Source organism: Podarcis vaucheri (assembly GCF_965113315.1).
Source record: "Podarcis vaucheri genome assembly, chromosome: 5".
NCBI lineage: Eukaryota > Metazoa > Chordata > Lepidosauria > Squamata > Lacertidae > Podarcis > Podarcis vaucheri.
In genome coordinates, this window is record NC_138763.1 from 78,782,576 (window position 1) to 78,795,304 (window position 12,729).

At 42.2% G+C, this 12,729-nt stretch overlaps 1 protein-coding gene across 5 annotated transcripts in view; it reads right to left on the bottom strand.

Annotated features, from left to right (window-relative positions):
- Positions 1–1,325: 1,325 nt before the first annotated feature.
- The window catches only part of GRID1 (glutamate ionotropic receptor delta type subunit 1), a 722,825-nt gene continuing 711,421 nt past the window's right edge, over positions 1,326–12,729 (bottom strand). For 4 of the 5 annotated variants that reach the window (XM_082222335.1, XM_082222336.1, XM_082222334.1 and 1 more), the window contains one exon: positions 1,326–2,050. In XM_082222335.1, the coding sequence (XP_082078461.1) occupies positions 1,622–2,050 (429 nt within the window). In that variant the 3' untranslated portion in view covers positions 1,326–1,621. The remainder of the gene's footprint in view (positions 2,051–12,729) is intronic. The other variant, XM_082222338.1, reaches the window with a different exon arrangement.

Sequence of the window (12,729 nt, forward strand, 5' to 3'; positions counted from 1 at the left end):
CTAGGGATGATGGGAGCTGTAGTCCCAAAACATCTGGAGGGCCGAGTTTGGGGATGCCTGGGCTAGGGCTTGCTAGCTCCAGCCAGGGAAACAGGCAAGGTGGAGACCCCTTGTGCCTCTTTCCCTGACTCAGGCTGTCCTTTTTTTTTTGTTCAAGATACGGCAACCCTAATTGAAGGTGATGACCCAAAACAACTGCCTGAGTTTGTGAGATGGGGCAGAGAAACATGCAGCATGATGGTATTACAACAGAGACAAGCCCACCTGAATGTTAGAGGAAGAAAGGGATAACCTGACACAGGACTGCCTGGTTGAATGCCATGCCTAGTCTAAACCACAGAGGAAAACGGAAAACAAAACAGAAGCTGCAATTCCTAATTACCAGATTAGCCATGTCATTCAGAACGAGGCTGTTAACAGAGAATGTTGTTCCTATTAGACAGTGGTCCCCCAAAACATAACAGAAACAAAAACACCACCAGATTCTAATTGGCCACTGAAGCATGATCGCAACAGATAAGGCTCTATCAAGTCATAGCTCCACCCAATGTGCAACAAAGGAACAAGCATACAAAAGAGCCAAACTGCTAAGCAATGGCTGGCAATGAATCTGCAAAACTGTAGAACACATATGCATGTGTCAATCTGACCCAACAGACTTTCGCGGACATCTACCTGCATTGGGAAGCCTGCACACAAACAGGTGATTGTGGTTGCCAGTCTACTCCATCTCCAGTGCAGCTGCAGGGGCTGTAGAGACAGGGCCTAAATACAAAAGCTGGGGATGTTTCCCATCAGGAGGCACATTAGGCTTCTGGATTTGGTTCCCCTCTGCCAAATTCCTATAGGTGCAAATGCTGCTCTTCAAACTGGATCCACATACTATCCTACCTACTATCCTACCATTGTTCAAATGCAAAGTTCGATAGGGCCTTGCATATATATATATATATATATATATATATATATATATATATATATATGCTTTCGTAGATTTTCACGGGTACAGGAATGCAAATATCACATATTTTTGCAGAAGCTGCGCATACAACACAATGCAATAAAGAATGACCATTTCATCCTTGTCATGAGAAAGGAGTCCTTCATTTATTGTCTGCACAATTTTTGTGGCATTTTAGGCATTGTTGCATGTGTCTGCACCATTAAATTTCCTAGGAGGACTGTGTTTTTTAATAAAACAGCAGAATCTGGGGCAAAATAAATGAACAGAATGGCAGGACTGGGTTTCCAGCAAGAAATAGCTTTCTCTGCTTTAAAAGTAGGAAATTAGAACATGAACCAAAAAAAGTGAGTACCAGTTAAAATCTGGAGAAATATTTTACTGCCCTCAGTCCCATTAACAGGTCTTCTTTGGCACTTGAGAATGGTCACAAGTAGTTTGCCTTTTTTTTTATTCATAGAGAACAAAATTTACAAAGTCATTCATACACTTTTCTTTTTTTTCTTTTTTTCTTTTGTTTGTTTTTTACTGACTTTGAAAATTGGGAATATTCAAAATACACTTTTTACCCACTTCATTCTTTCATTATTTACAGATATGTACAAGAAAAATGTAAGAGTTCTTTTTAATTGTATTAAAAATCTTTGCTGGTCAATTTCATTATATGGATGTTCCATGGGACGACTCCATGGCTTCTGGAATGACTCCCCCCGGCACAGACTGAAAGGACATTGGGATGGGGGTTTTCACAGGGCTCTGACGAAATAGTCCTCCGTTTGGTGATCTGTGTTTACACTGTATAGAGGGCATGGTAGCTGAGCTGCTCAGAGGCAGCGGCAGGTTGCTACCAGAGGCACCTGTGAGTGTCCTGCTGGCACCATGAGTTGTCTGTTCTGGTAAAAAGGAGGTGACAGAAAGTTGTGTGTTCTGGTATTCACGGACAGGCTCTAGGGTCTGACTGGGTGGCATGCCCCCAATCTCCAAGGCTGAGATTTCGATGGATGCTGGGGAGAGTTGCTTGTGAGCTAAATCTTCATCGATTAAACTGTTCATACGTCTGTGGACCTGTTCCAGGTTCACTTCTTTATCCTATGAGAGAAGAGAGAAAAGTTTATTAATCCTGAAGTATTGGGGAGGCTCTATTCCCATCCAAAGAGAAAGTGGTGACAAGTTTTTCTAGTTCCCATGTAATTTGTCCTTCTCCCCACAGTAAAGCCTAAATGTATGTCTTTGTGGCCTCTGGGTCTAGGCTGCTATTATGGAGAATACTTTGACTATCTTTGCTGATTTAGATCAGCCTTCCATAACTTGTGACCTACCCACTTAACTCACCAGCCATGTATGGTGGGCCACTAGCTATTTAATAAACCTCTTCTTGTTGTTTTCTAACAGTGGAATTAGAAAAGTCGGTGGTTGTCAAACACCTGATAGTATATGACCAGTGGTTTGGGTGTGTTTGATGAGTCACAGGTTGTGTGGATTGATCTAAACATGGTGGCCCAAGCCTTGACAGATGGCAGATCACTTTATCACCCTAACTGTTGATTTCCATAATATTACAGGCAGAAATCCTTTTGCCTTTAGGTCATTTGATCCTTGCATGGCTAAAACAAAAGCAAATGTCTCTGATATTTCATGGTGTGGACTCTTAAGACCAACTCAATGCCCTTTGATTATATTGTTACGCACCATCACAAGCCTGATTTATTTCACATACCCACACTGAGAAACCACAATTGGCAGTGGATTCTCAGAGCAGACAACAGATTCTTGATGTACACAGCAACAGATAATGCTCTTTCACTCATGATAATGTACACTGGTTTCCTCCATTGTTTATGCGAAATATCGTGCATGAAGTGGCCCTGGGAATGTAAGGGGATAGATGCCAGGATCGTAGTGGTGGGGCAAATAATTTAGCCATCAGCTTGACAGAAGACAAGCAAATATGAACTTAACTGTAACTTATGCAAGACATGGCCTGTCGTGGACAAAAGTCTCAGAAGTTGATACAGAAAGAAAACACTGGGTATTGGAGATGGTGAAGGAGAGGAGCAGCACAAACATTTGTTAAATGTTTGGATATGGATTATGACTATAAATTCAGCATCAGAAAAAAATAATAAAGCCTTCTGTGAATACAAGTAATAGTGTACGCCGCAACCCTCACCAGATACCCAGGCACTTGCCCCATGCACTATCCAAATCCCCCTGCTTTATATGAAAGTCATACAAGCCAAGAGCCTGTTATGTACTGAAGTTCTCACCCTGGGCCAGCAGGGGGATACTGTAGATAGTTTTCACTCAGGTCCACATATGCAAATAAGGGATTGAAAGTGACATTCAGTGATTGGATAGTTACAGAAAATGGTTACTGTTGCATTCTAGTGGAGTTCTATATAAGCAGGCTGGCTGAACCCTTCAGTTCAGTTCTGTTCTGGCCTGTGAATAAACAAGAGCTGTTTGAAGAATCGCTGTGTCGTCTGATATGTTCACCCACAACTTAGCAGAGCCAGTGCAAGCTGGAGGGACATTTCTTCCTGTCAGATATTGCTCAGCTGATTAACAAATGTTCAGGAAGCTAGAGGGCAAATAGTTGCGCTAACATTAATAGCTTCAACTATGTACAATATAATGTTTTCATGGCCCACCACAGAGTTTCCCATTGTTCCAGCCCATTAATGTCTGTAGATAGGAAACAACATGGGACAAGATAATGATCTGGGTATTCCCAATATGAAGTCTTTCTGGCCCCGTGGAAAGTCAGTAGTGGCACAAGAAGCAATTGTGCTATGAACCATCTCTGTGCCCAGAGACATTACGGGAGTAAAGAAGGATAGAGTAGTGAAAATCATGCTACCCCTTTAGCGTCATCCAAGCTTGAAGCAGTTGCAGGTAAATAAGAGAAACTTATCAACAGATATGGCCTGCAAAGCCAGCTTCCTTAATGAATAACTGTGTGCATCTTTCAAAAAGATTCTTCCCTTGACAGTACATCAAACGTATTTTGAGCCATGAGCCAATTACGTTTATCTACAACAAACAAGAGTTGTGAGAAACACCAACATTGACATCTATGCTAGGAAGTCTTTTTCTAAACAGCTAATTGAATAGAAACTAGAATATGTCATTTGTATTTCAAGGCAACATGGCCAGTTGGAGGGGGAAATTTTGCCACTAATATTTAATCAGAAAAACTGGCATTACTCAAAGAATTATGGCAACCATATTGGGATTTTATGGGTAGGGAGTGGCAGAAATCTAGCATTGATTGACCTCTTTTTTCCTGGTCAGCTGGGTGACTTCACTGCACCAGGATAGACCTGTATGAGGTACTCATGTTGGTTTCTTCTCTGTAACTCTGTACTTACATCCTTGTTGTTTATCCAAATAAAAACTATAAATAAAAGAGGATTGCCAGATATCTGAAGCGGCCCCCTTATAATTTGGGTGTGCTATATGAAATCTGAAGATGTTTTGTCCCATCCCCTCTTTTAAAAAGGAAAAGGCAGAAAAAGATGATGCCAGTGCATTTGTCTAGCTGTCCACTACCTGGATTCAATCAATCAGAGGAAATGGTGTACAGTATAGAGGGAAGTGAGTTTCATCTGTAAAGTGCCCACTTGTAGTTTATTTGTAGTGACTTTAAAAGAGGAGCATAGGCACACTAGCTAAAAGAGATGAAAACTTTAATATAACAACTTGGCACTTTCCATCTCAGAAGGCGTAAGAGATGATAATGCCGTTAAATCATATTCCAAATGCCACAAGAAAATGTTTTGTTTTACAGTCCCTAATGAAGATATCAATTTTCATTAGCTTTAAATGTAAAAGAGATTTGTTTTAAGACAGGTGATGCAGAAATGCATCTACATAATATATGGAAAGTAAAGAAAAATAGATGGAAATGAAAACAGTGGTATAGCATATATACCTACCGTTCACTATAATGGCACTGTCTTTAATTTAATATGAAGTGAAAAACAAAGGATTGCATTAAATGATTTATTTGCCTTAGTACACCCACTTTAAAAAGCTGGGGAACTTAGTTTTGGCTGATCCCCCCTATCCACTCAAAGCCTCCCATCTCCCATGGCACAATGGGTCAGTGTGTTTGGCTGTTAACCAGAAGGTTGGTGGTTCAAGCCCACCCAGGGACAGCTGTGGGCAGGATTCCTGCATTGCAGGGGGTTGGACTAGATGACCATGGGGGCCCCTTCCAACTCTACAATTCTCTGATCCCCAAAAGCTGCAACTGAGAGTTGGGAGACTCTCTGGAACAGACTGAGATATGATGTCAAGGACTGTAATATGCGGTGGCTATCCTGACTTTCGTAAGCAGAAGCAGTTTCACAACTGGAAGCAAGACAATGTCTTGTTCCAAAAATCTCACATTGAAGGTGAACATAAATGACTATTGGCCAAGTGGTATCTTACCACAGTGTGCATATAATCACTTCGTATGATGGTAATCCATGTGACATGAAGAATTGTTCTTCTAGTTTAAAAATTGAGGATGTCAGTCATGTTTCCAAGAACGTGGCTGCTTGAAACCTGACCAAAGGCACCCCACGCTTATAATGTATATAACCCATAAAGGAATAATTTTTTAAATAATTCTGCATTCACTCCCTCCGTTAATACTTTCCAATTTGTCTAGTCCATTTGCAAGGCCATAATTCCAATTCATTCTGTCAGAATTTGAATGGCAGAGGTTTAGTTATTATCGCCTGCCAAAGGGAAGAAATGGGAGTAACACATGTATTTTGTTGTGATTTTAAAGTAACCGCTATGCACTGTTAAGCTAAATAGATGAATAAACAGTTGGCTTTTAATATACATTAATTTACACCCTCATTAGTCAAGGTTTTCAATACTTAGCAAGGTGTAATCACTGAACATAGATACATGTGGAAAACAAGACTCAGTGGTGTACATTAATTTAGCACTGTCAACTGACCTCGTCAAACATCACTTAATGCTACATAAAATTTGCTGACTGCATTCAGAATGCAGTTTTGCTAGGCTTAGTTTGGCAATTACTGGCACTTATTAAATCAGACTGGAGCTATATTCCAGATCTCTTCTATGTTAGGAAGTGACCAAACCTGTTCCAGAAACTACAGGGACTCCCCAGCTGACAAATGATGAGACGTTATATGCCTGTGGACTGTCTTGCCATAGTGGTGCATGCTCTAATTATCTCCCACTTGAACTACTGCAATGCGCTCTGCGTGGGGCTACCTTTGAAGGTGACCTGGAAACTGCAATGAATCCAGAAGGCGGCAGACTGGTGACTGGGAGTGGCCACTGGGACCACATAACACCGGTCTTGAAAAACCTACACTGGCTCCCAGTATGTTTCCGAGCACACTTCAAAGTGTTGGTGCTGAACTTTAAAGCCCTAAAGGGCCTCAGTCCTGTATACCTGAAGGAGCGTCTCCACCCCCATCATTCAGCTCGGACACTGAGATACAGTGCCGAGGACCTTCTGGTGGTTCCCTCATTGTGAGAAGTGAGGTTACAGGGAACCAGGCAGAGGGCCTTCTTGGTAGTGGCGCCCGCCCTGTGGAACGCCCTCCTTTCAGATGTGAAGGAAATAAGCAGCTATCATATCTTTAAAAGACATCTGAAGGCAGCCCTGTTTAGGGAAGTTTTTAATATTTAATGCTGTATTGTTTTTAACACTCGATTGGAAGCCGTCCAGAGTGTCTGGGGAAACCCAGCCAGATGGGCAGGGTATAAATAATAAATTAGTAGTAGTAGTAGTAAGCATCCATTTATTTATTTAACTATTTGATATATCAGACTTTCAGCTTAGGGTGGACAAGTGATATTATCACCATCTGCAAATATCTGAAGGGCTGTCACATGGAAGATGGAGCAAGCTTTCTTTGTGCTCCTCCAGAGGACATGAACCAATGGATTCAAATTACAAGGAAAGATATTCTGAGAAAACATTAGGAATAACTTTCTGATGGTAGTGGGCAGTTGAGAGTGGAATGGACTGTCTCAGAAGGTAGTGGGCTCTCTTTAATTTGAGGTTTTTAAACAGAGGCTGGATGGCCATTTGGCAGGGGGGTTTAGCTGTGATTCTTGAACTGCAGGGTGTTAGACCAAATGACCATTGGGGTCCCTTCCAAGTCTATGATTCTATGATTCTACAAATATAAATCTAACCAGTGGGGTCCTGGAAGCAAAATTGAAGTTGCTAGGCAGGCTGTTGGAAGTCAGGACCTCCATGATAGCTTTATCATGAATGCTACCAATTCTATTTGCAGAGACAGCCAGACAGCGTTAGCCGTGTAGCCTCCATGTGTGAATCAGACATTGGTGTCAGGAGGAGGGGTTGGATTTGTTAGGCACTGGGGAATATTTTGAGACAAGCCAGGCCTGGACAAGAGGGATAGACTCTGCGTGAATCAAGATGGAACCAGACAGTTGTCACTCCATATCAAAAAGGTGGTAGAACAGCCTTTGAACTGATGGAGGTGGGGACCAGAGGGAGCTGAGCCAAGTTGTATTGATACTCTTGCATTTAACTGTAAATATCATCTAGGCCCATGCTATCATTTACTCCGTGTTAATGGCAGACCCAACAGTTCACAAGTGGTTAGATTTTAGCCCCCTTCTTCTTCCAGAGCCACTGTGAGACTAAACGTTTTAAAATGTAAGTATCCAAAGAAGGTTATTAACATTAACATACTCTGCTTCAGAAGCCAGTGCAAGGCAAGCTATTTTCAGAGTAAATTAGTATAGCTTGGAGAAGAAAAGAACAATTGACAAGGTAATAATTGGATGGGTAGTAGTGATCCTCAAACCACAACCATTAGTTTGTTGGAAAGTAGAGTGTAAATGTAAAGAAAGTTGGAACAGGCAACTAGGTTAGTCCAAGCTAAGGTAGCAAGACAAAACGTCTGAGTTTGAAAGAAATGATGATAGAAAGTAAAATTAAGAAAGGAGGAATAGCCAAAATGGGGAAAGAGTGTTATGGGTGAACAAAATAGCTATTAGGCAGGTGGGTTAATATTTGTTGTACGCTGGCATATTATTGGCTAGGAAGCTTCTGCTCAAATGTTTTAACTGTCTAATATGACGATTTCCCCCCTGTTGTGGTAGATTTATTTTTATGCAACAATGGAAATCTAAACACATATAGGAATTTCTAGATATATATTCTTTCACTACTTCTTGGAACATATGAACCAGGTCTGAGAGAGACTATGAAAAGGGTCTCTTTAGCCAATGTGTCTGTCATTTTCAGGTGTAAGGTCTGAGAAGAGTCAATTAAATGTGGCATGTGGTGGGTAGACCTTTGGTTTACACGAACACTTCAATTTCAGAAGCAATGGAATGATTTAATCCCTACTGTCTTCTTGCTGTGGGTCAAATCATGTTATGGGTGAAATGTAGCTGCCAGTTCCTCATGGATGGATAATAACATTTGAAATAAGTACTGGAATGACATGAGATGGATGGATCATGTGGGAAGATCCCAAATCAGTGTTGTACATCTATAGAGGCCTATGATGGGACCTGCACATTTCTTCTGAATCTGTTATTGAAATATAAATAAAACTGTGCCCTATCCATTAGGGTGTGCTCATTGGCCCTGTAGGCATCCCAAATGACAAGGCAAATCTGGACAATACAGGGAAAGGTCTCTGATGCACCTTATGGTACCTTCTTGGTGGCACAATTCGATTCAGAAAGATAAGGTGCATCAGACATTGCCTAAGCTTTCTAATGGCTTTGTCTCCTTGACTGTCCAAAGTCCTTGTAAATGGGGAAATGTCCAGAGCTTGAAGTGGTAACTCTGTCCATTATGTTTCCTTTCTGTTGCTCATTTTTCCAGCCATAAGGGCACACATCAGTTTTCATTTCATGAAAGTTCATCAACATTTTGGTGTGAATTTTTCTTCTTCAAATGCACATGTTTTTAGTAGGGAAGTTTGCCTAACACATTTTGCAAGATTTTACCTAATGCCCTGCGACTTTGTACATTGTTTTCATTAACATGCAGAACTGTATTGCAAAATTCAGAAAAGTGCAAATATCAAAGGATGGCTGTATTTTGGTACAATACAGTGGTACCTCGGGTTACAAACTCCACTAACCTGGAAGTAGTTGCTCCGGGTTGCGAACTTTGCCCCAGGATGAGAATGGAAATTATGTGCTGGCGACCCAGCGGGAGGCCCCATTAGTGAAAGGGTAAGAACAGTTTTGGGTTAAGAACGGACTTCTGGAACGAATTAAGTTCGTAACCCGAGGTACCGCTGTGCATTGTTTCAGGAAGTGTGAATTATGTAGTTTTGCCTTCCAATTTATCCTTCATCCCGAGAGGTGAGTTGGGAGAATATTTCATTTTGACACATAGGTATAGGTTTTATTCACAGTGAATGATTTCCCCAAGACATTCCCAATCACAAGGATTTTTTTTTTGGGGGGGGGGATTTTAAACTGTTAGTTTTTCACAGTGATCTATGCATTCTCCAATGCAAGTCAGTGGACAGATTTCTCAGCCCAAGAAAAAGTCATGGGTGGTGGAGGAGAATCCCACAATCGATGAACCTTTGGGTAACAGGGTCTTTGTGAGATATGAGTGAGATGTTCTACAGGTCAGTCTTTCCTAGAGATCACTGTTCTTTTCCCCCACCCCTGCCCCCAATAAGTCATATTGTCACAACCCTAACATTTATGTCTGCTCTTATGAAAGAACCATTGCATCAATCAATTTGGCAGTCTTCTCCCATTCTGGCAGAAAATTAAAAGCCTTTTTTTTAAAAAAAAATCAAAATTTAAAGGTGTCCTGCACAACGCCCCCCCCCCAGTGTATCTTCTTATAATTTGGCATGCATAATCCACTGGGGGGGGGCTACAATGACCAAAAATTTCACCCACTTCTATGAAAAGGGGAATTGTGAGTCGAGGACTCTCTGCCTGCTTAGGATAAATAAGACACAAGACAGACAACAGAGTGAAGCCACAAGGCTGCCGCATACACTTGAATGTGGCTCGACCCCGCCCACAAACCAGCCCTATTGGCTGGCCCGCTGGGCAGGGCGTGGCAGCCAGGACAGTGACACAGGGGGCCGACTACACCCCACTGCTGACATGGGACCGGCTCCCACTCACAACACCTTCCCTCTGTGAGGAGGAGAGGATATGTCATCACAGTTTTTAGATTCCTCATTATAGTGCATAGGAAGAAAACAGGGCCTCACTTTTAACAGATCTGATTTGATCTCATAAGACTATAAAAGGAGCCTGGGTCATGCTAGTGGCACAGCTAATTCAGCATACTGTTCTCACAGAAGCACATTCTTAATAGTCATATAGAAAGCATTCAGATAGGCCAATTCCCTTTTCTCATTCTCTCTCTCTCTCTCTCTCTCTCACACACACACACACACTCACACACTCACAATGACTAGTACCTCCCTACAAGGTAAACCAAATGCAACTGTTGACCACAAGATAATTTCAGATAATTTCACTGGGCAAGCAAATAATATTGAATATGTTTTTGTCCTTAAAAAGCAGAACTGAAAGAAAGGATGTTATTTTGCCTTTGCTCACGTGGTCTCGTGTTTCTGGGAAGCATCAGAGTGCTGGCGAGTCTGAAATTCTGAGAAAATACTCAGCAGCACCCTGATGCTTTGGTGTTGGTCGCTTGAAACAGATTTCTTAATGTCTGCTGATCTTAAAACAAGATGAGAGCAGTAAAAGGCAATAGCACTACCAAGTAGCCATTGCTTGTTTTCTTGGGGGGTGATACTGTTGAGTAACCATGTGCAAAATGAAAGAACGTATGCCGATCCCTCCTGAATCAGAGCAAAGGTACATCGAGCATAGCATCCTGTTGTCCGCTGTATAGCGCCAGATAAGGGCGGGCTATAGCTCAGTGCTACAGGCAGTGTGTGGCATGCAAAATCAAAGGTTCGGTACTTGGTATCTCCAGGCATGGCTGAGAAAGACTCATGTATGCAAGCTTGCCTCTCTACAAGCTTACCGGGCAGCTTAGACAGTGCTCAGCTAGATGGATCAGTGCAGCTTCCTATGTTCCTATTCCTCCAGAGGACCCACAAACATGGCTTGAAGCTCTCTCATATTGTTGCTCCCCAGCAGCTAGAAGCCAGCAGCTACCTCAGAACGTGAAGTTTCCATATAACCATAATGTCTTCTAACCTTTGATAAATTTTATTTTGCTGTGTTTTGTTTTGAACTATTCTAGTTGTCTGGAGCTCCTTTGGCGAAATAGACAAAGTAGATTTGTTTAAAAATAAATAGTAAATAGACAACCTCCATCTAGGCTAGTGGCGATCAATTCCATGCATTAATTATGTGCTGTGTGAAGTACTACTTTATTTTGTCTGTCCTGCATCCAGCCCTAGTCAGTTGTGTCTCATGCCCTTGAGCTGTAGTATTATGAGATACAGACAGCTTCTCTTTCTGTTTTCTCTATACCGTGCCTAACTAAGATCGATAGTGAGGCTTTTAAGCAAAACAAATTTTAAAAATGAGGCCTTGTTGGCATAATTGACAACATTTCCCGGTGTGAGTCAACATTGTTTTTAGCAAAGGTTGTTTTCTAGCTGCTGTGACAAAAAATGCATCTGATAGCCTGCTGAAACCTTACGGACCTCCAAATATGTGTTCCTCATGCCTAAATATCTGGGTTCTGGGAACCTGGCATGTTAATTACTTCCCAACAGCCAGGTGGAAGAGCTAAAATTAGGGATACAGTGGTGCCTCGCAAGACGAAATTAATTTGTTCCGCAAGTTTTTTCTTCTTGCGAGTTTTTCGTCTTGCGAAGCACGGTTTCCCATAGGAATGCATTGAAAATCAATCAATGCATTCCTATGGAGACCGTCCGGGGACAGAGGGGAAGCGCCGCTCTGTCCCCTCTTTTGAAGCAAGGGGCTGCGGGGAGATCGCTTCTCCCCACCACCCCTTGCTTCAAAAGAGGTCCGGGGACAGCGGGAAGTGCAGCGCGTCTTCCCTGCTGTCCCCGGACCTCTTTTGAAGCAAGGGGCTGCGGGGAGAAGCGATCTTCTCCCCGCAGCCCCAGATCCGGGGACAGCGGGGAAGACGTGCTGCGCTTCCCGCTGTCCCCGGAGCTTGCGGGGCAAGCTTCGTTTTGCGAAGCAAGCCCATAGGGAAATTCGTCTTGCGTGGCAACTCGAAAACGAAAAAACCTTTCGTTTTGCGAGTTTTTCGTCTCACGAGGCGTTCGTCTTGCGGGGCACCACTGTATATGAAACTACCCTCATCCCATAGATGAAATTTGTTGGGCTTAAATTCCCTTGGAATTCCTCACTTGAGGAAGGACTTTCAGATTTGCTTTGAATTTCATTCTAGCCAAACTCCAACGGCAACCAAACAGCATGTTGAACCTGTTGATACATTTCACTAGTGTTAATGCAACTCTATAGGCTGCTGTTGAATTCTTCAAATTACAGAGGAAAAACATTTTCATGCTTTGCATTTATGGGGGGGGGGATACATCACTGGGGCTCACCGAGTCCATGTTTCATTGGGTTACTTTCTCACAAGAAAGAAACCTGGATTGACAGACTGAATCATCAGGAATTACAGACATAATCAAAGACATGATTGCTTTTTTCTCTAACATGAGGAAAATGAATTGTACTCCAATATACTTAAGGTATTTTCGCATTAACTAAGCAGCTGGAATTTCAAAACAGTCATGAATGGGCACTCCAAGCCAGGTTTCAGGTAGACTGGCCCATTCCCTTGCGGAGTT